The 24,800-nt window shown below is 35.4% G+C and overlaps 1 protein-coding gene across 1 annotated transcript; it reads right to left on the minus strand.

Moving 5' to 3' along the window:
* Positions 1-3,137: 3,137 nt before the first annotated feature.
* LOC128244626 (RNA polymerase II subunit A C-terminal domain phosphatase-like) lies at positions 3,138-16,904 on the minus strand. The gene is made up of 6 exons (XM_052962641.1): positions 16,699-16,904; positions 12,758-12,841; positions 12,013-12,103; positions 10,535-10,660; positions 9,992-10,239; positions 3,138-8,645 (listed from the first exon to the last, which is right to left on the minus strand). Exons 1-6 carry the CDS (start codon positions 16,902-16,904, stop codon positions 6,656-6,658), a joined length of 2,745 nt encoding a protein of 914 aa, XP_052818601.1. The 3' UTR covers positions 3,138-6,655.
* Between the last annotated feature and the right edge of the window lie 7,896 nt (positions 16,905-24,800).

Consider the following 24,800-nt stretch of genomic DNA (forward strand, 5'->3'; position numbering starts at 1 on the left):
ACATCACAAACCAATTTCTGGAAAATGCTACCATCGAGAGAATGGACTGGCCGGCTCATTCCCCCGACATGAACCCGATCGAGCATGCCTGGGACATGCTTCAGAAAGCTGTTTCTGCTCTTCCGGTCCAGCCAACAACGGTTCCTCAGCTCAGAACAGCGCTTCAGAAGGAATGGGCCAGACTCCCTCAGCAACAGCTCCGGAGGCTTATCAGCAACATGCGGAAGCGATGTCAAGCTGTTATTGACGTTCGTGGACATCACACACGCTACTAACATTGGTTTAAGAAAAGTTCAAAGATATTCTGTTGACTTTCCAAAGGTGTTGACAACCTGATATACGCCTGCTTTTGACCCCTATCATGTTTAGGAGTCCGTTGCGCTTGAACACAATTGGTTTGGTACTGTTATCTTATGACATTTGAAACCTGAAACAATGCCAATTGATAACAATTAGTGTTGATATATCGTTTTCTTGAACTACGTATGTACTTTATATTAAAAAACATGATCACTATCAAATTTTGAGTAGTATATTATAAGAACTGCCATATACTACTTAGCTGTAAACAGGACTCTTGCAATTCTGTGGTCCAAAAGGCAATGCACTTATTTGAAAACTAAAGCATTCCAAGTTGGGAATCAAACGATACGTGTTAAAGCAGTAGCATATTCACCAGATCATTTGGATTTCGCCACCTAAACAGAGCACCGTCAAAAACATTATTTTGGAAACAGATTGGTCGAAGTGTTTCATGAAACTAATCCACTTAACAAAATCCGGTAATAAAATGAAGGCGGGGCTCTTTCAGCGACAAAGACTGCCCTTTGTTTTCATTTGAAATAGTGTAGGAAAAGAAAAAAATATCTTTGTTTTAAGTCTTCCTTCCGACGTAGCATAATTATATGACGTAATTTATCTCGTGGTATACACACACTGACCAAACTGGATGAGCACAGGCATACTTTGCAATAGTTGGCGCTAGTGGTGGACGGATTGTCGGCAATAGTTGATTGTTTTTCACTGCAGGCTCAAGGTCAACAAACCGCAACGATGTTTAGCTATTATCTATTTATCGAAAAATTGATGTCATGTAGTCTGACAGCAGAATCTGCAATATCTTTTCATTTTTTTCTTATTCTTTTTTTTCTTCCCACTCAAATATATTTTACCTAATTCACAAGGAAAATCATTTTAATTGACTAGAAAAAGCATTGGACGCCGAAATAGCAAGCGGATGATTACAAAATTAATGAAGTTATATTCCATTACTCTGGAAAATGAGGCAGAATGAGCGCTCAGTTGTGATTTTTAAATATATTATCTAGTAATTAAAAGTATTTGACAATTTGTCAGTGATTATTTCATTTCATTGAGATTTTCTTGAGATTATGTTGTTTAACTTCTAGTCCTTAGTACTGCGTTATAGTTAGATAACATGTTGTAGATTCTTAATGATTAAGAAGGGGTGGAGTGAAAGTAGTGAATGAGCCCTTCTTAATCAATAAGATATTACTTCAAGTCATCTAACTGACTAAGAATACAACATAATTGGCTGATACATGTCAACGAAAAATCTGACGCAGGGAGTGTGTATCAGACGAACGGATGAATGGCAGTAGGCGGACCTGTAAACACCCGCAAATTCCTGAAGATTAGGTTAGTACTTAATGATTGCCTATCTGCAATTCCATTGGTTATTACTATTAGAATACATGTTCAGTCATAATTGCTAAGAGCGTAAATGCGCTTATGATTTTATGAATTTGTAATCATTGTATTCAAGTCTGGGACTGACAGTAGGTCGTCATGATGTAAAGATCAACCAGTTTTGTGACTTTACATCAAGTTCACACATAGTTTATCTAATGTTTGTTTAGGATTGTTTTGTTGACAATTTGACATATATGTGCTCGAGAGTTTGTTGAAACAAGAGGGCCATGATGGCCCTAAAACGCTCACCTAAGCAGAGGGCCACAACTCTGTGATAAAGCATTAATAAAAATGTTGCAATTTAAACATATCTTTACTGATGACGATGCCTTGTTTTATATTTGTAAAAGGTCATGCAATGAAGCTACCTGTAAAGATTCATTGACTTTGGGCTGGTAGTTTCAGAGATTTTTTTTAAAGCAAAACAGTAAGTCGGCCATTTTGTTGTTGTTGTTGATCAATATCAATGCCTTGTTATATTTTTGTAGAGGGTCATGCAATGAAGCTTCCTGAAAAGTTTCAATGAATTTGGCCCAGTAGTTTCAGAGGAGATGTTGTTTGCAAAACAGGAAGCTGGCCAGATTGTTGTTGTTGTTGATCAATCACGACCCCTTGTTGTATTTTTGTAGAAGGTTACCCAAGGAAGCTTCCTGTAAAGTTTCATTGAATTTGGACTGGTAGTTTTAGAGATGTTGTTTTTTTAAGCAAAACAGGAAGTTTGCCATTTTGTTGTTGTTGTTGTTGATCAATCGTGACCCCTTGTATTATTTTTGTAGAGGGTCACCCAGGGAAGCTTTCTATAAAGTTTAATTGAATTTGGAGTGGTTGTTTCAGAGATGTTTTTTTAAAAGCAAAACAGGAAGTCAGCCATTTTATTGATGTTGTTGATCAATCGTGACCCCTTGCTGTATTTTTGTAGAGGGTTACCCAATGAAGCTTACTGTAAACTTTCATTGAATTTGGAATGGTAGTTTTAGAAGAGATGTTTTTTAAAGCAAAATAGGAAGTCAGCCATTGCGTTGCTGTTGTTGTTGATCAATCGTGACCCCTTGTTGTATTTTTGTAGAGGGTCACCCAATGAAGCTTCCTGTAAAGTTTCATTGAATTTGGACTGGTAGTTTCAGAGGAGATGGCTTTTAAAGCAAAACAGGAAGTCGGCCAATTTGTTGTTGTTGTTGTTAATCAATCATGACCCCTTGTTGTATATTTGTAGAGGGTCACCAAATGAACTTCCAGTGAAGTTTCATTGAATTTGGCCAGGTAGTTTCAGAGATGTTTTTTAAGCAATTGACAGACGGACGGACTACCGACGGATGGACGACGGACAAAGACCGATCACAATAGCTCACCTTGAGCAGCACTTCGTGCTCTGGCGAGCTAAAAAGATACAAAGTAACAAACTACATCAATAATACACATTATTTTATTCTTAAGCCATGCAAAAATTGTGATTTTATTAACCAGTACTACTAAATAGTTGTTAAGTGGCACAAAATGTATCTTTAAAATTTTCTAATAATTATGGATTTCTCCGATTAATTAGTCAGGCTGTCTTATTAATCAATGATGAAAATCCAGCCAATTGCCCATCACTTATTGGCACTTTTGTTGTGGTATGGTCAATAATAAAGCTTAATTTTGCATAACACTAAAGATGTGACCATACCTCCGAAACTCAGACAAGTCTGTAATTCTTATTCAGTCGAACCCCATTGGCTCACTCGCTTGGCAGGATTTCCATGCTGGTCCAACTGGATGTTAATGACCGATTTCTTTATACTGAAGGTAAGTTTTCCCGCTTGGCTCGAGGTATTTTCGTTGGTCCCTGTGAGTTCAAGCAAATGGGGTTCGACTGTACATAAAGAGTTGTTACTCTTTTCTAAGTCATCTATTATAAATGTGTTGAGTAAAACTACCAACCAGTGAACATTTTATTTCACTATACTGATATAATGAAGTCATACATTTCAATGTGAAACAAAAACATGAACTAATAAATCGAAATGAACCAAATAACAATATGGTAATAGCTGCACCAAATATAATGTATAACAAGCAAATTCGTTGAATTGATATCCCCTGCCTGATTAAGCTAAGTCAAGGAATGGAAATCAATTGTTGATGAATATATATATATGAGTTTGAGTTTGATTGCAACTGTTTGAAATTTAAAAAAAAAATGTATATAATGTAACATTTAGAATTGACCAAGAAACCTAGTTTATGACTCCATGTTACCCAGTTCCAAAATTATCTAAGATTTCATCAAGGCAAACATTCTGATCAAGTTTAATGAAGATTGGTCCAGATATATTGCAAAAAATATAGCCTCTAGAGTGTCCACAAGGTTTTGACTTAGTGACATCATTTTTGACCCCACATGACCTACTAGTTTCAAACTATTCCAAGATTTCATGGAGGCATTTTGATTAAGTTTCATAGAAATTAGAGCAGATGTATTGCCTCTAGAGTGTTCCCAAGTTTTCTGTAAGATATGACCTAGTGATTATTTTTTTACCCATATGACCCACTTATAAAACACAGTCGAAATTTAACCCAAGAGAACATTCCGACCATGTTTGAACTTAATCAGACCAATCACCACCATAAAATAGTTTCTGACAAGATTTTTAAAAGATTTGACCTAGTGACTTAATTTCTTACCACATGTGACCCAGTTTAAAATATGTCGAAGAGTTCATCAATGAAAACATTCTGATCAAGTTGAATGAATTTAAGACCATACATATTGCCTCTAATGTGTTTCAATGATTTTTCTAAGATTTGACCTAGTGACCTAATTTTTGACCCCATGTGACCCACTTTTTAAAGTGGTCCATATTTCTTCAAGGGGTACATCATGACTAATATTACCATGATATGGTTCTGGACAAGATTTTTCTAAAATTTGACCTAGTGACCTAATTTTGATCATATGTGACCCAGTTTTATTTACAACCAAGAGTTCAACAAGGAAAACATTCTGATAAAGTTTCATGAATATTTGACCATGTATAATGCCTCTAGTATGTTCAAATGAATTTTCTAAGATTTGATACAGTGACCTAGTTTTTGACCCCATGTGACCCACTTTTAAAATAGGTCGAGATGTGATCAAGGGGAAAATTCTGACCAAGATCGAACATTTTCTGATCAATGCCTACCAAGATATAGTACCGGACGATATAGTACCGGACAGATAGAATGACGGACGGACAAAGCCAAAACAATATCCCCCTCCCGAAATCTTCGATTCGACGGGGGATAACAACAGGGGCCTTATTCATTAAGCATGTTCAACATGTGAAAAATTGCTTTTTTTCTAGATGCAATTTCAAGAAAATGAAGAATGTTTGTACACAAAAAAAAATGGAAATAAGCAAGAAAATGGTCTAAACAATATACGCATATAGATATATCTCTTGAAAAGTACAGAGTAACTATTTAAAGCTGCACTCTCACAGATTTTTTTTTATTTTTGTCTTGAAATAAGCCAATTCTTGCAGAAAGGTCTGGAAACCGGTGATATAAGACAAATGCTTATAGCAAAATGAATTTTTCGGCATAAACATCATTTCCTGAACATAAATATAAAATGCAATCTGATCTGTTGTCAGTTACAGTAGTCTCTTAATACAGACATTGAAGCAAAAATTGGTTTATTCCAAGCCAAAGATAAAAAAGTTGTCCAAACAGTCAATCTGTGAAAGTGCAGCTTTATAATTATCGTTGTCAAAAGTTACAAAAATATTCACTAAGTTGTAAATATTCACTTAGATGATTTGTGAATACAGCCCCTGAGCAGTGTTTACAGATAACATACAAATGCCAATAATAAATGAACTTGTTCAGTGATTGTTTTCAATAATGGTAATCATAGGCGACAATTAAAACACCTTGTTTGGTCATATTGGACCCACATTATTAGGTGAGAGTAGGTAAACAAATATCAATTCTTTACCTCTCAACTCGTAATGAAAAACGAAAAACAAAACATTCTGGCTGAGGGTTATTATTGTGAGACTTTGTAGGGATGGCAATGAGTAGCTAAATCAGTACTCTAGTACTCAAATAATTTTCCGATCAAGGACTCAGAAAATCCTGAATTGGTTTATTGATAATTCTCAATTAAAGACACCCAGTGATTTTTTTTGGAATTATTTTTACCGCCTGTGCCTTGCAAATTGGGAAAAAAGTTGACTTTGGGAAAAGTACAAAATCAGGCCAACATAGCTAATATAATGGTAAATATACATGTTTTAACTTTTTTTATGCGTACGTTATGCTGTGAAAGAATAAGTTTTGTCAGGATTTTGTTAATATTTCCAGAAATTCATTGCTTTTTTTATTCATTAACATAATCTACGGTAATCAAATTGGGGAAAAAATATAAAATTTTGGGAAAAATGGACAATTTATCGCAAGGGAAATGGCCTTTATAAGGCAGAAAATTGCACCAAAAAAATCACTGACACCCATCAATTACCAGTAATAGTGATGATCATTGCAAATATATGCCAATTATTTAATCAATCTTCATAAATGCACGTCAATGATTGTAACAGTTGTTGAAAAGTCACTAATTAAACATTAGAATTATGTAGGAGATATAATGCTATCAGAACTTCGCCAATTGACATCAGTGATTATTGCAAATTGTGGCCTTAGATGGAAGGTTTGTATAATCTCACAACAACTTTCATTAAACTTGATAGGGTCAGTAATGTACCTACATGTAGCAGGGATTAGAGGGTCTTATTGGCAATGCGCAAGTACTGTTACATTGACTGAATGTCGTCTGAATATCATGCATTTAGTGAAATTTGAAATAATACTTATGTTTTTATCAGGAATACATGGACAATCGAGTATCATTGTCATCCCTTGTCTTTTGGGTAAGGTCAAAAAAACTTTTTATTAATTGTTGCCAAACTCTGCCAGTTTATGACAAAAACTCCTTCATAACTGCATCAGCGATCTCATCATCTACTGAACCAATGGACTCCTGGTATTCGTCGTCCGAATTTTCAGTCTCTGGTCCGAATGCATCCATGATCTTATCAAACTTGTCTTGGTCTGTTTCACTTTCATATTCTGGACCAAGCTCTTCTTTTTCCGGTGAACTTGTAGACTTGCTTATTTCATCATCTGATGAATGTCTTGGCGACATCTTCTTTAGTCCCCAACCTCTTGGTGTTTCTCCACTCAAACTGTCCTCACTTTCTGAGACCTGTAAATTCTTAAACTCTTCAGTTTTAAGTACCTGATGTCTTAATCTAACATCCCTAGAATTTTCATCTTCCGAACTTTCATCATTATTTTCATCCATCTCATCATCAACTTCCTTGTCCATGAAAGCAAGATCATCATCTGAGAAAGCAAACATAGGATTATATGACATTGAGAAAGTACCCGGTTTGTTTTCTTTATCAGCCTTTTCATCTTTTGAACCAGATGGCTGTTCATCATCCTTCATATCACCATCATCATCATCACCATTTTCATCCTTGTCTTTGTCACCTGCACTTCGTTTTTGTCTCTTAGAACTTCGAATATTTGATCCTTTACCCATCTTCCGTTTGAGATCCTTTTTAAGCTTTGCAGGATCAGGACTGTCCCGCCCACTATCATCCTGCTTTTCAGTAAGAGGGAACAACATTTCTTCGACCTTTTCCCACCTTTCCGAGCAACACCATAGCCAATCCGCATTCACAATCTTAACATGCTTCATCATCAGGGCAGTTCTGTACTTATTTGTACCCTGCTTAGCAGCAACTAAATGAGTTGTGAAGTTTTTACGATCAGTTTCATTTCCCTTATGCCTCAAGTCCTGCTGAATATTTGCACCTAACGCCCTTGCCACAAGATAGGCCCTACTTTTTTCCTGGCTCATATTTGTAGGTATTATTCCACTAAATACAATATTGCACCCCTTCAGAACTTTTTTCTTAATATATGGAATAATGTTTTTCAAACTTGGCTTTTCCATTTTCGGAATTTCAGGACTATCACCTTTGTCTTTCTCATTCAAGTGATCATGGAATTCAAAGAAAGTGGCATGAATCGTTTTTAGAATCTCTTCCAAATATAACAGATAATCATCACCGTCATCCCATTCTATGAGTTCTTCTTCGTTTTTCTCGTCTTGAGGTTTGTTTTCATCTTTATTTCCGTCCTTAACTTTTTCAACTTTGTTTCCGTCCTGATCTAATGACTGTTCACCATCTCCCAATTCAGGGTTACTTTTACCTTTTTTTTCTGTATCTAGTTTGTCATCTTGTTTGGCTTCATTTCCATTCCCTGATTTATTGTCTTCAGTTTTAATCTCATCTGCTTTTATTGGTGTGCCTTTGTTATCAAAATCTTCAACAGTTTTGTAATCTGACTCACGTTCTCCTTTCCTGCTGTCTACTTCCATAGCAATTTCCTCATCACCTGCTCCTTCATTTACTTCAACACCCTTAGTTGTATTACTTTTAACGTTTTCCTTTTTTTCCTCTTTATCTTCGGTTTTTTCACCCTTAATCTCTTCATCCAATTTTTTACCATTTTCTGTTTCCCCATCACTTTTATCTCCCATGGCCATCTCTTCATCAGTTTTTGGATTACCTCCCTCACAAGCAGTTCCCTCCTTCACGCCCTTGGCTGAGTTTTCAACAGTTTTCTCATCATCTCCCTTACCAACAGTAGTTTTCTCCCCTGAGTTCTCTTCCTCAAAACTGCCAGTGGAGGACTGTGAAACTCTTCTCACCCTGTGCACAATTGGTTTACTATCATCTTCAGTCTTAGAAAGACCAGGAGGGGCATTTATATCTGCTGTTCCCTGGAAAAACCTGTATGGTTTGACGTGGACAAGATTGGGGGAGAAATGCCACACATCTTCGCGGTCATCAATGATGCACACCATGGAATCTCCACATGGGAAAAGCGCCCTATAAAAAGAAAGATATAAGTCATCTTAATAATGAAATTTATGACAATTACATTCAATACAAACAACAAAAGCCAATACTTGAGATTTGGCAGGATTCACACTTGAAACAGACTAGAACTCAGCGAGCCGGATGTGTCGCCTGACGAATTATTTACTGTAGACATTATAGCTGTTAGATTGACATTTTATTCATTTATAGACAATGATGTTGCCATTTAGCTTTCAAGTGTAGGTGGCATTTGAACTGAAGGTAACAATGTTAAACCAGGACCAAGCAATTGGTTATATATAAGCAAAAACTTGCACAATAAATACTGAAATCAATGACATGAAAATTAACAAAGGGCAATAACTCTAATATGAAAGCAAGAGATACAGTTTTTGAGCACTGCACTCCCCCTCAGTAAGATCTATCTACCTATAAAGTTTCAAGTTGATAACTCTTAAAGTTTTCGAATTATGCTCTGGAATAAAAATGTAAGCTTGAAAATTAACAAAGGGCAACAACTCTTAAACATATAGATGCAAGAGTTACGGTTCGTATGCACTGCACTTGCCCTCAATGAGATCTATCTACTTATTAAGTTTCAGGTTGATACCTCTTATAGTTTATGATATATGCCCCTGACAAAATTTAAGCTTGAAAATTAACAAAGGGCAATAACTCTGAACATATAGATGCAAGAGTTACAGTTCTTGTGCACTGCACTTGCCCTTAATGAGATCTATCTACCTATGAAGTTTCAATTTGATACCACTTATATTCTTCAAGATAAGCCCTGGACAAAACTTTAAGCATGAAAATTAAAGGGCAATTACTCTAAAACTAAGAAAGCAAGAGTTACTGTTATTGTGCACTGCACTTGCCCTCCATGAGAATTATCTTCATATGAAATTTCAAGTTGATAACTCTTATATTCTAAAAGATATGCCCCAGATAAAACTTTAAGCATGAAAATTAATTAAGGGAAATACCTTTAAAAACATGGAGCAGTATCAGTTCTTGTGCACTGCACTTGCCCTCAATGAGATCTATATACATATGAAATTTCAAGCTGATACCACTAATAGTTTACGAGATATGCCCTGGACAAGTGACAACGTGACGCGGATGCCAATGCTGCCGCCGCCGACAAAAGTAACCCTTATATGTCGGCTTGTAAGGCGACACAAAAAGTGTCCCAAAAGCAAATTTCAAAAACTAAGTATAAGGTAATAATCTTTTCTGATCTAATATAAAAAATAATCAAAAAGTCCTAAAGAAAATGAACGAATGTAATAATATTCTGCCAAATTTAAATAAGCCAGAATCTGTGTATGAAGTTGAACAAACGAAAGCCATACTTGAGGTTAGCAGTCTTTGACTGTGGACTGAAGCATTCGTCCCTCGACAAAATACGATGAGAGAAGAGGCTTAACTTGGGGTCCAGAATCGTAGCAATGGTATGCGCATACAAGCGGACCCCGAACGTGCAGATATGTAACTCATACAGCTTTGAGATTCTCTCCAAGAAAGTTTTGGTTCCAGGTCGCAGTCTTGTATGGTACCAGAGCATTTGGTTTGCATGTGGAAGTTGAAAATGGTTGACGTCCTGAAAATGGTTATAAGACTTTTCACTTACAAATTGTAGCAAGGATCATTTTTATGTTGTGGCCTTGGACAATAGGGTGAAGTCGTTTGTTCATTGCATTATCATGTTTTGAGATATGATGTAAACGAGCCGAAAATCTATTACAAAACTTTTAAGCCCATCTGACAGATTCCAGTTCATTAAATTACAAAGTTTGTATGTATGACATAACACTCACACTTATTTTTCTGTAATTATTATTTGTGTTAATTCCAAATGCCAGTTTCTCCTAGAGGTGAGAGACAGCCCTACGTACCTTCAAATTTGCAGGAATGTTATCATTGGTGGTGTGCACAAGGGTCTGATCGAGGTCAACAAGTAGCACAAGTTTCCTGGTCTTCAAAAGCCTATCTTCATCAGCTTGTCCAATCTCCTTAGCTTGCTGAAAGACATCATGTCTGTTTTGTACATATATAATTAATGTAATACAATGTACTAGTAATATATTTACACAATCATCACTATTAGTCATAGTAAACATTTTTGCAATGATTTTGGCTATTCCACAAACATGCTGTATGTTCCAACGATGTTTTCCTTGATGCTTCTTGGAATTTATCCATTATTTCCATTTTACCAAACTAACTGAAAGTTAACTTAGATACAGAAACTCTTAGCCAACTGACCACTTCACTGAATTAGTAACAGAAACTCTTAGCCAACTGACCTCTTCATTGAATTCGTAACAGAAACTCTTAGCCAACTGACCACTTCACTGAATTAGTGACAGAAACTCTTAGCCAACTGACCACTTCACTGAATTAGTAACAGAAACTCTTAGCCAACTGACCACTTCACTGAATTAGTTACAGAAACTCTTAGCCAACTGACCACTTCACTTAATTAGTTACAGTTACAGAAACTCTTAGCCAACTGACCTCTTTCCTGATTCAGTTACAGAAACTCTAAGCCAACTGACCACTTCACTGAATAATTTACAGAAACTCTTAGCAAACTGACCACTTCACTAAATTAGTTACAGAAACTCTTGGCAAACTGACCACTTCACTGAATTAGTTACAAAAACTCTTGGCAAACTGACCACTTCACTGAATAAGTTACAGAAACTCTTGGCAAACTGACCACTTCACTGAATTAGTTACAGAAACTCTTGGCAAACTGACCACTTCACTAAATTAGTTACAGAAACTCTTGGCAAACTGACCACTTCACTTAATTAGTTACAGAAACTCTTGGCAAACTGACCACTTCACTGAATTAGTTACAGAAACTCTTGGCAAACTGACCACTTCACTGAATTAGTTACAGAAACTCTTGGCAAACTGACCACTTCACTGAATTAGTTACAGAAACTCTTGGCAAACTGACCACTTCACTGAATTAGTTACAGAAACTCTTGGCAAACTGACCACTTCACTGAATTAGTTACAGAAACTCTTGGCAAACTGACCACTTCACTGAATTAGTTACAGAAACTCTTGGCAAACTGACCACTTCACTGAATTAGTTACAGAAACTCTTGGCAAACTGACCACTTCACCGAATAAGTTACAGAAACTCTTGGCAAACTGACCACTTCACTGAATTAGTTACAGAAACTCTTAGCCAACTGACCTCTGCACCAAATAAGTTGCAGAAATTTTTAACCATTTGACCTCTTCACTGAATTAGTCACAGAAACACCAAATGACCACTGCACCAAACAAGTAACAGAAACTCTTAGCCAACTGACCACTACACTGAATAAGTTACAAAAACTCTTAGCCAGCTTACCTCTTCACTGACAATCAGTTCAGGGATACTGTGTACCATGGCAACCGTAGCACTGGACTGTTCCTTCCGGTCGCCAGCTGTAGAGTTCTCCCTGAATGAATGCAATGTTTCATAAGTCTGTATAGATAAATTTATTCAATATGTGACAGAGTTAAAATAACACAAGTTTCAAAGATGCACACTTACTCCCAGGTAAGATTTACCACAATAAATAATATTGTATTAATATTCCAAAACGGAAAAATAATAGTCAAAAACAAGGTTTTCTTATAGATAAAAGGATACTAATTTTAATTTGAAAGAAATGAGCATAAAACACAGTATTTCTACCTTATGAGACTATACTCAAGTAGACGACATTAAATCTTTTAGCATTCACCAATCATTTAATATTTTTGTGTTTTCTGCTATGAAATATACGGTTATAATCTTGATCAGTACCGTAATAAATATTTTCCATAAATGCATAAATTCGTTAGTAGTTAAATATTAATCAGTTGAAATTGATGTTTGTTATACTTGTGTATGTATTGATTTTGAATAAGAGTGTCACTTTAATAAAATTTAGCAAAAAAAAATGCAAAATAATGGATTGTTAACACCTACATATTGTAATAAGTGTACTTACTACATGCAGGCCTTAAGTGTTATATGTATAAAAATGAAAGAAAAGTGTATTTGACTCTAACATTTATGCAAGACTTTGTTCAGTAACATTATTTCACTCTAACAAGTAAAAACTTACACTCTCAGATCTTCACCACACTCGGCACACATATCTTTCATGACAGTTGGATGGCGGCATCCTTCCACTGAATACAGCACAAACCTACAAGCAATAAACAACCCTAAAATACCTCAATATTTCAGCAATAGAAATTATACTCATAGTTCTTTAAGTACATTGTGTATTCAAGTTAACTCTTCATGTGAATAATACTTTTGTCAAGGCCTAAAAAAAAAACATTTGGTTTGGGTTACCTGACCCTACCTACGAAATAGGCGCTGTCCCTACCATTTTTATAGTCCGTTTGAAAAAAAAATGAAAAACTGAAAAAAAAATATTTTTATTTTTTTAATATATTTTTCTTTTTATTGTTTTTCAATATGTAGTTTAAAACCTTTAATGCTTTATACAGAATACTACTTAAACACAATTCACTTATGATGAAAATGAGATTCTTATATAAAGCCCAATAAAAACAAGAGCTGTCGAAAGACAGCGCGCTCGACTTCGCCCCTTGGACAGCAAGTTTAGAAGTGAATACAATAACAATGTAATATTACCAAGTTTGGTCTGTTTATGTCAAACCTAACTAAAATTATTCAATACATAAGGTGACTTTGATGCTGCCCTCCCACCACCTGAAAAATGACGCAAGTCATTCAAATAACTTGATTTCCCATTATAAAAATGTGGTAACGAATATATACAAATATGCCTTTCAAAAGAAATTAAAATATAATTTAAAAAAAAAATAATAATAAAAAGAATTCAAGGGCCATATAGCATGGCCCTCCTTGTTTTCCCTTGGTAAAAAACTGGTTAAGATTCAAGGTAAAAATGTGCCTGTCAAAAGAAATTAAAAAAAAAAAAAAAAAAAAAAATATTCAAGGAATGAAATGGAGTTATGTTTCTTGTTGTAAGATGGTCGTAAATAATTTTGAATTTTATTAAGTGCATTGAATGAAAGGTAAAGAAGATTTTTTATTAAAATCCCAACTTGCCCTAAAACTTTAACCTGCCCTAAAACTTTAACCTAAGTCAATCAGGGGCCATAACTTGTATTAAGGACAATATGGAGTTATGTAACCTCATTGTTTGATGGTCCTGAAAAACTGTGTGAAGTATTAAGTCAATTGAACAAAGGGTATAGAAGTTATTTATAAATATCCCAACCTGCCCTAAAATTTTAACCTAAGTTTCATAGTCAATCAGGGGCCATAATCTGTGTAAAGAATAATATGGAGTTATCCAACCTCATCATGTGATGGCCCTGAACTACTGTGTGAAGTATTAACTCAATTGAATGAAAGGTATTGGACTTATAAGTGAAAATCCCAACTTGCCCTAAAACTTTAACCGGACGCCGACGCTGACGCTGGGGGGAGTAGTATAGCCCACCTTTTCTTCGAACAGTTGAGATAAAAATAAAAAATAAATTAAAAACCCTACCTACCCTACCTATTTTTGAACAGGATTAAACCCCAACCAAACCTTTTTTTTAGGCCCAACAACAAAAATAATTATGGGTAAAAAATAACACCTGATATGACGATAAGACCATTGATAAAGTTATCCTAGCCCAAATTATGGGCATTCAAGAAACATTTCTTATCACTTGGACAGTCCAGTGCTCCAGCAAACTTTTGAAAATGGCAATGTGCTTAAGGTCAGAAAGGGCACTTTTGATGCGCATTGAATGAGCCTTAATTGGGCACTTGCTTTTAGGGCCAATGTTCAATTAGTATTGTGCATGTGTTGTAACTACTTTCAAAACATACATTGTTACAAACACCTTAACTGTTTTCTTTACTTTAGTGTGAAAAATATGTATATTTCTTTATACTTATTTTTAAAAACTGAATCTGTCAAACAAAAGGGCACAGCAGGGTGTAGTACAAAGGCTGCAGATTGCTGGAAGGATAGCTTATGCTGTATACATTTAAAGACAGCTAATGCTGTATTCGCTTGGAGACAGCTTACGCTATATTCATTGGAAGACAGCTTATGCTGTATTCGCTTGAACTTACATGCCATATTTCTGAGAGGCTTCCCAGGGGATTTCGGTCTGAATTCCAGGGGATTTTGATATTACACCAGGGGATTTTTACGGGACGAAAATTTGCGCAATAACTGCATTTATAATATAAGAATAAATACAGAAATACACTCAAATTACAAAAAAAATTGGACTTAGTCAGCATGGTCCTTCATAGAAATTCACACTCATAATATTATTGATGCCTTCCACTGTCAAGCAAGTTTTGAAAAAAAAAAAAAATCCCAGGGGATATGGATCCCCCGGCGGGGGACTAGGGGATGGGTCGAAATTACGGGGGATTTTTCCCCCCGCCGGGGGATATGGCATGTATGCTTGAAGACAGCTTACACTGTATTCTGTCCACAGATGGCTTGTCTTGTTATCTTCCTGGAGAAACAGTTAGAGAAAATGAGTTTTCCAGCAAGATGAATTTTTCCTATTTCACCTTTTTAAAAGCTTTTCGAATATTGTTGGGAAAAGTGTTGTATCATGTGATACAAATCCGTTGTCTGCTACATTTCGGGCTTGCAGGATGTTTTAAGGCAAGATGAAGACTGCAATCTTGGATAAAAGTTTGGGTTGACAGATTAAAACTGTTGAGAGTTATTTGACTATCTTGATGGAAGTGTTTGAGGTTTAAGAGTGTGATATCATTTACCTGTAGGATACCTGTAGGATGATTTTGGGTTCTGTATAAGGACTTGTGCCCTTTTTAAACCCCTCTTTGTCTAAACTTGTTTCGTCACGATCTATCTTCGGAGCTCATAAAATCTTATCGTGTAAAGGTTGTTGGTAACAGTTATGAGTATATATGATTAAATTACAGCTGTCCATAGACAACGTTGATACAGGTCTCAAAACTGGTACAGCATGTCTCCTTGCCAGTGGCGGTCCAACCTTACTTTAAACGATTCTACATCTTCAGCATCTATCACATGTTGAGGCAAGTCATTCCACACTTGTATAACACGACGAGAAAACTGGTGCTGGCAGAAAGTGGTCCTAAATCTGAGTTTTTCAAGCTTTAAGTTATGCCCTCTTGTTGATGAAGCGTAGCAAAAGAATCTTTCAAAGTCACAATCATCGATACCTTTTACAATCTTAAAAGTCTGTATAGCGTCTCCACGCATTCTTCTATGAGCAAGAGTGGGTAATTTTAACTGCTTGAGCCTTTCTTCATATGACATATCTTTTAGAGATGGAATCAATTTTGTAGCCCTCTTTTGTAGTCTTTCTAAACTTTCAATATCTTTTCTCATATATGGGTGCCAAACCACATTCGCAAACTCAAGATGGGGTCGGACCATAGCTGTATACAACTTCATGAAAGTGTACTTATCCATGAAATCAAAAGTTCTGTTAATTATAGATAATATACTGTTTGCCTTGTTTATCTTTGTAGATATGTGTTTATGAAATTTAAGTACCATACACTCTTAATATTGAAACACATTACACGGTTAATCAGAATAAAGGGTTGCAAAATTTAATTTGGGGCAACTGAGTACAGTCCGTGGTAAAAAGTAAAGTATTCCCTATTATTATTTAGACCAAACCTAGCTTACCATTAACTTTAGGGAAAGAACACGTGAGGTCTTTATTAAGCAGTTTATCAAAGAACGTCTTGCTTCTTCAACAGCTGATCTCGAAATCCCCGAGATATGCTCACAGACCAGTGACGTCAGCACCTTATGTGTAAACAGGTTAAATAGTGCACTCGCACTACAAGAGTATGGTGACTGTGGGGTACCGGTGACTGTGTAACCAGAAACAAGGTTTTTGTGTGGTTGATTTACATTGTCAGTGAAATCCAAGAGGAACAAATGAACTAGTTGTAATAACAAATAGTTTGAACGTAATAGCTTTGTTATTTTAAAAAATGTAATCAATTTCTCCACGTCCAATGATAGCCTGGACTTACCCTGCTTCAACCGAATCACCTTCTTTTACGAAAATATCCTTAACAACACCATTGTCATTCGTTTTCAATCGCTGGACGGTGGAATTATTGTCCTTGTAAATGGCAACCAATGCTCCTTTAGATATTTTTTGTCCAGATTTCATCTTAATTTTAGTAATTTGCATAAAATTCTGCGCCGAAACGCGAATCATCGCGGGCGCAGCCATGTTTGTTTGAATCTAGAAACAGTTGCCGTATAGCACTCATTTAATGTAGAAAAAAACGGCGAACAAAAAACGGGGCAAATTTGCGTATGACAAAACAAGAGGGCGCAACGGGCATGGGCGTTGGAGGGGGGAGGGGTAGTGTACAATTATTACAAATTCGGGCTAGTGTAACTGTACTACAAAAATGCATTTATGCGTCTTAATTATAAAAAAAATTATTGGATAAAAATACACACTATTGATTTGATAAGTCGTACCAATACAAACTCTCACCACTACGAAGTCGTTCCATATACGAAGAAGACGCCCCACATATGTGTGCTTCTTATAACTCTTTAGTCTTTATTTTTTATGATCGATCCTGAATGTTGTGTGTGTATATATATGTATGTTTAGTGCTATAATGGCAATTCTTCCTTTTTTAAAAAAAGCTATATCTATTATGTTGTTGTAAGGTGTATTGATGAGACTCAAATAAACTATTGAAACTATGTATTATATAGGCGTCAAGATGTGATCAAGGTGTAAAATGGTTATCGGCGGGGAAATAATATAACATGACGGTAATTACTTATTCTATTGATGACAATGAATTGGGAAATGAAGTAAATTAGGCTTCCCATTATTTACCAAAAAATATTTACAAGCACTGGTGATCAAAAGTATACAACATAAATCAACGTAATAATTTAAACATTCAATCATTTATCATGCATGAAAAAATAAACAAAACTGATTTTTTTTTAATCAAACAGGCATTGTACAAACAAATATTATAATAATAATAATATTAACCAGAAATTGCACTGCATGGTGATAAAAAAATAGTACACATGCATGCCATATAACAAGTAAAAAATTATTGATGATTAATATTAATCTCCAATGGGCGCTGCCTGTCGCTCCGGGATAGGCACAAACCCAGCAATAAAACTGACTATTCTAAGACCGTAGCTGCGGGGCTGGCGACTGTTGCTGATAAAGAGGACGCCGGCTCTTCGTGTTCATTGATCACTTATTCTGGGCAAGGATCTATCTTATCGTCTACTTCCATTCGTCGAGAAAAACACAACCGTGCCCTTCAATCTCACCACTTGTCATTATTCTGTATTCACCAGAAGACACGCCTGTCCCACATTTCATACAAGACACATATTGCACAGCGTGCATGCATGCGTCGAGTTTAATACGACTTATCTCTAAGCTATACACGGTACATCGTTAGCCATGACTATGAATAACCGTTTGACAATGTGTGTTTTTTCTTAAGTATGTCATCTGCATATGCTGTTTTGCTGCATTTGGATGTGTGAGGTTGTGTAAAATCATGTGAATATAGACGACGCGAGTCCCTATATATTAAAGATCAAGGTCAAAATCTTAAAAAAAACTTTTGGAAGACCCTTCTCATATCATGGTGCATGTTCAATTATAACACACTCGTCTATAATCTAAAGAAATATTCCGACCTGCCCGGAGATATCCGAGTATACATGTAGTTACGATTGGGTAAATATAGTGAGTTTGTAGTCGTGTCCGAACTGCGCACAATACAATAGGAAAAATAATGGTCTCAGATGGGTTTGATGAGCTCACATATTTGAATATAAACAAATACAGCTGAAGCAGTTGTCTTAAATCTTGGTAGAAATACTGCAGATCACTTGTTAGTATATCCCTTAAACAATACCGCAATTCATTACTTATATTTACACCAATAGTTCATTATGCATTTCCAAAAAAATGTTTAAAATACTTAATTTCATTTATGAAAACCTTTCAGTAGTTTTTTCTCACCCATTCTGTAAATAGAACGACCCGACCTTAACCGGAGACAGTTTGAATTGAGTTATTCATTCATAACAAACCTCAATCATTTCACAAATAAAATGATTTGTTCTTTCTGTTTCTACACGTGTAACCCATATGTGAACCTCTTTAACTCACATGATTCCTCATTCTGGTACTATAGCCAGCATCAGGCAAAACTGACTTTCACAAACGTAACTATTCTCATTTCCCATTCATCCGAGTTTAAAAGCGTTATTTTTCAACAACAGCCGGTGTAGAAGAGATAGTTCTAGCAATATTTTATGTACTGCTCTGAACAATCGCCAACTGACTTTCTATAAACTTGATCTTCTGTTGACATGTAAGTATAATATTTCTGACGTTTATCGAAAAATCTTTCACCTATAAGGTCACGCAATAACTGATATAAAATGACATTGTTCAGTTTTTTTCATGTAGATCGACGCAAACACTATTTACACATTGAACATCATGCGGGCACTGATCTTGTTGTAGTCTACGAAGCCATAGCATACCATTTAAGATGGGGTTGTTGCTCATATGCGGACCACATGGTCTCCAGATTCAAATAAACCAAGATCGAACATATTCATTCTACTGTCAATCATCACTATCTGTCGTATTCGAAAATCTATCATTGCTACTGGTCCTACTAATGTCTTATTCATTTGACCCAATAATTTAAGTAATTCTTTGGAGTACCTCAGTTTATCTGCCATTGCCATTTTCTCCGCGGTGTCTTTAGTAAATTGTATACCATATTCATAAACACTAACCATAGTTCGGTCTAATATCGGATATCGTTTTACAAGTTTTTCTTTCTCATAAATTTGAGTGTCGCTTTGCGATTCATCAGAAATCCTGTCCATTGGATCGCGGATACAAAATCCTAGGTTCCTTATTATACTTCGATACGGCAGGATAGCATGATACACAACTTCCAAAAGCATATGTCTGGTGTCTTTATCTTCACAATTAGTTCTGATGGCTTGTAGAAGTTCTCTCACATGTTTGTCCTGATATTGCATGAATGTCTTGATACATTCTTGGTCTGGATTTTCATGTATTGTTTTAACAACAACTTTCTGATCCCGAAAACTTGCAAGAAAAGTTTTTCTTGATGTGCCTGATCCAATGCACCTTTGTACATGCAATTCGTCTAAATTAGAACAGTTAACATCCAAGTTAGCTAAATCATGTAAATTGGGTCCACTTTCGGGTGGAACAAGAGCATTGTACACGTTGTTTTTATGCAAGAATAACAACGTGCATAATGTATGGACCAAAACCATCACAACCACCAAAAGAAGCATGAACGATCTCAACGATAGATACATGGTTATGCGTATGGTATTTTTTTTTCAAAAGAGTTTTCATATAAATAATGGTTCATGTAACATGCTGACCAAAACAATAAAAACGCTGAAAGCGTTGAAAGGCTGTGCATAGGTGCGATAAGCGTGCTTTTACCTTCTTTGCAAACTTATTTACAGACAATAACAATCGATTCCAAAATATCAAACTAAATTATTTTCAGTGGTCCCAAACTGAAACCAATAAGTGTCTATCATTACCTAAGAATATTTAATGTAAACTGATGAATTTTGAATAATATTAGCTAGTTATTTATATTAGTTTCTTATATTTAAGGGGATATATAAACATTGCTTTCATCTCGCAAGTAAATTCCTATTGTATATTTGTAGTTAATCAGATGAAACTCGATATGTGTGTTTTTAGTCAAACATTTTGACTAAGGTTTTTTGGTTTGCTTTCAAATTCACTTTACGATAACGGTGCAATCTTATGATCGAATATGTAATTTAAAAAGCTATATTTTAATTCTCCCGGAATTAACATGACAGGGTTTTCCCATGCCGGTACAAATAAATTGTGAATTTCGAGCTATTGAAATTCATGTAACAGTCCAATGACTCCATTGTTTCCGAACTAACGTGTGTATATTATAACGGTTTAATTTTGTTTGTACCGGAGGATTAGGTTGGGAAGACCAGAATATCTATAAATCCGGGCTTAAACTATTCTTACTTTTTAACCACATAATACCATAAGCCCCATTAAGTTACACCGGCGCCATTATCCTTTTTAACATATGTCAAAAGTACATCTGACGATACCAGTTTTCGATTTGTGGTACTTAAGTACGTAGGCTTACGGCCTACAGCCTTAAAGGTAGGGAGGGAAAACGTTTTGGAAAGTTGTGTAATTGCGTCTTAAGTATGAATATAGTTGTATTGATTACATTCAAACACACATATTCTGGCATGTGTGTTGCCAATAATATAACACAATATAAGTAAAAAAAATACAGGATCGGTCGGTTAACCGGACCCATAACATTAATAATGTTACGCCTTAACGTTATTGATTGTGTCATTCCTGTTCTTTGTGCATGGGCACGTGTATATATGTTGATAACAATATAGTTAAAACATTATATAAAGGCTCAAAGGACCATTCTCGGTTTTGATCAATTTATTTGATTGAATCATATGTTTTCTGGTGGAATATATAGCGATATTTTCAGTGCGTAGAACAGGTTTTGAAAAAAGTGCCCATTCTGATTCGTATAATTTGAATTGATAATTCTAATTCATCAAAATTTCTGGAAATATATAATTTCCATTCATTTGGTTTATATTATGGTTTATTCATAATGAAGGGTAAAATGAAAGTTTAGCCTTCATGGGTATGTTTACATAGTTGAGGGCTCAGCGTAATACAACTTGGTATATATCGTAAGGGATTTCAAGCGTCCGTCTTGCTCTTACCTCGATATGTTGTTTCCACACAGTAAAAAATATGCCTTGGTACATCTAAATCATATCATATACTAGCGAAAAAACAAACTGTGCATATAAAACATGCTTATACGAGTCGATAGTCAGATGGTTGGTAGATGCTCTTAACGCTGAATTATTTTTAAAAACGTACCGATGCAACTCTGATACAGAGGGGTATTTCTACATGGCCAAGAATGACGAAATACACTACATGTTTCAAATGTACCATTGCTGAGCCGACTGCCATTTTCTCGCAATGCATGCATTTTCAAAATGAAGTACCCGGAATTATTTAAAATTAACACTATATCAGAACGAATTGATTCAATTTGCTTTCAGTTAAACATGACGTCACATTGTTTTGTATTACCCCATGATGTTATATTATGTCCATGACGTCATAATTAAAAAATGTGAAAACAATAAAATATCGAAATATATTTTTAAGATAATTAAGATAAAAGATCAGCGTTTTTTAATGTTTTAGATTTAAAAAATGAATAATCTATTCGGAGTTAAGGACAAAGAGAAAAAATAACAGTATGATTTGCAGGATTGTTGCCAATTATGCCATTATTTTCTTCATTTGAATAGTTTATAAATATGCAGGCGTGATCCATAGCAATGAAACTTGGTATTTAGCAACTTAATGTGGGGATGTATCTTGGGAGGTTTGTGCGGTCAATCTGGTCAGTTGCATTTAGAATTGACCGTGTACTAGTCATTAACCTGGTAGCATGTTTCACGTTTAGTTCAGCAAAAGAGTTGGAATGAATAAATAGTACATTGACAAAGTAGTTGATTAATCAACTACACAAACAAACTATCGAATAACAATGACAATGAGAAGGCAGCACTTTGTATTTCCGATGTAAAATGAATAATGACCCAATAGAATTAATTGTTAGTCAATGTTTTTTATTCATTAATTCTATGAACATCTGCCCCAACTGGTCATAGTTTTTTGTCAGAGGTTACAAAAACTTCTGGATTTGGTAGCATATGTGACCATGTGTGTTACTTTATAGTTTTGCGAACAATATAACAGATTTATTTTTAGACCAATCAAAGGCAATATTACAGTCAATGAATGCGCGGGTAAACCAATGTATGAAGACTCTAACAACAAAACATGTATATTATAAAGCTGGAGTCTCTTAAAATTTAAGACTCAATATGTGTCTAACCAACTTGCATGGTGGAATGAGGACTGGTACAATCCAATACAAAAATACTGTATAAGTATTCAATACTGCTCTCAATAATTTGATCTAAGAACAATGTAGCTAATCGGATTGCTTGTTATAAATAAAGGACCTATACGGTTAATGGGGTCAATGATGCATGACATTTGAATTGACTTAAGTTGCATATTGAATACCAACCCTGCGTAACGCTCTTGTCGCCATTATAATTGTTTGATGATTTGATGAAGAAAAGAATTGCGGGATCAATGTATCGGGGTATGAACGCAGTTGGGCTGATTAAAGTGTATGTAGTCCGAATTAACACGTACTTAAACCAGCGTAACTGCGTTCATATCCCTGATAATGACATCAATCACGCAATTTATTACTTATATTAACACCAAAAGAATTGTTGAAACAATACTTAATTTCATTTAAGAAAAACTTTTAAGTAATTCTTTCTCACCCATTCTGTAAAAAAACGACCCGACCTTACCGGAAACAGTTTGTCATATGACGTCATTACAACGCAGGAAAAACTTCCTAGTTGATTTTAAATGTAAAATTGAAACGCAAATGACAACACTATTATATAATAACAATATGTATATTTGGCTCAGTAGCCAAAAGTTTAAACATAAACCCCGTTTAATGGCACAGGGTAAACGTTTGACATTGAACACAAACACAAAACAAAAAATCACAAAAAAGAAACATGGAACAACAGTACAAAACTCCACTAAAAGACAGTGCATATATATACTATATAAAAACTAGTTTGTTTATCAAGGATTGTTGGGTACCGCCTTGAAACGGTCAGTAAAGTTTTCATGGCCTGCTGACACAATTTAAACAATACCAAGATAGTCATTTTCAATGTTAATGTATATCTATACGCGATCCGAACATATCCGAAGATTTTACATTCATTAGATAATAATCGCAAATGCCGAAAGACCGTTCATTTAAGGAACCACACCCAGGCGGAAAACAACTTTCAAGAGCAGCCATTTCTGGGTCAATTTTTCGAGTGCTTTAAACGATTAAAACAGTTTTCTTAGAATGCTTGCCTATATAGGAGGTAGGTTTGTGTGTCCCCTATAACACCTTCTAGGTGGTATCAAGCCCTGCTTTACTCTATTGAGTACCAGACACAGCCGGAAAACGGGATTTGTATAGAATTTTGGCCATTTTGTGGCCAATTTAGAGAGTGCTTTAAACAAGTTAACGCGTTTTCCAAGAATCAGGTGGTCTTTATGGGGTGGTAGGTGTGCGTATCTCCTACAACACTGAGTAGGTCGAACTCCTCCTACATCACTGTATTGAGTAGCAAACCAGGCCGGAAAACGGGTTTTGTGTCCATTTGGGGCAAATTCTAGGCCAATTTACGGGATCTGTGACCAAATTGGTGCCTACTTTTCGAGTGCTTTAAAAGAGTAAATTTATCCTTTGCTGGTAATCTACCTGACACTATATGGTCACTGCTGATTTCGCTTTTTTAAATTTAATCTGGTCATGAGTGCAGAAATACAAATTAGTACATTGTTAATGTCAGCATATTTCAAAAAGTGACCAAGTGTTGACCAAGCGAAACTATTGAACTTATATAAGTAGAAATATATTTACTAAAACACTTGACTGTAAAGCCAATTAAATTGGCCGGGATATACTGTCTAGCTCCCCTGGACGAACCTGTCTCCACTACCAAAAAACTTATTTAACTATGAATATTTAAGAAGCGCCCACTTTGGACCCAACGCGCTCCAGTTTACAGCAATACCTAATACGCCATGGTTTTGCTGGCCTAATGCCTGGTTTAACTGTTACCTTTTATTTCAAATGGACTTGGAAATGATATAAGAATATTACGAATTAAACTGTTTAAGATAATGAAGCAATTTTTTTTTTATTAAATGGACTTGGAAATGTTATGAGAACATTACGAATTGAACTGTTAAGGATGTTAAATGACTCTTTTTTTCAAAATCAATACAACCACAAGCATAACAACCATAAAGTTTGACTGATAAACCTTTAACTTATTACTAAATAATGCATTTATGGAAAATATTAATAACTGATAACAAGAGTAT

The sequence above is a fragment of the Mya arenaria genome, chromosome 8 (genome assembly GCF_026914265.1).
Source record: "Mya arenaria isolate MELC-2E11 chromosome 8, ASM2691426v1".
Classification (NCBI taxonomy): domain Eukaryota; kingdom Metazoa; phylum Mollusca; class Bivalvia; order Myida; family Myidae; genus Mya; species Mya arenaria.

Bases quoted from the DNA above. Each gene is read 5' to 3' on its own strand.
- LOC128244626 (XM_052962641.1), bottom strand. From the start codon at position 16,904: ATGGCTGCGCCCGCGATGATTCGCGTTTCGGCGCAGAATTTTATGCAA. The intron at 12,842-16,698 runs GTAAGTCCAGGC...TATTGCTTGTAG, and splicing joins GGTGATTCGGTTGAAGCAGG to GTTTGTGCTGTATTCAGTGG. The intron at 12,104-12,757 runs GTAAGTTTTTAC...GCATTCATTCAG, and splicing joins TGTGGTGAAGATCTGAGAGT to GGAGAACTCTACAGCTGGCG.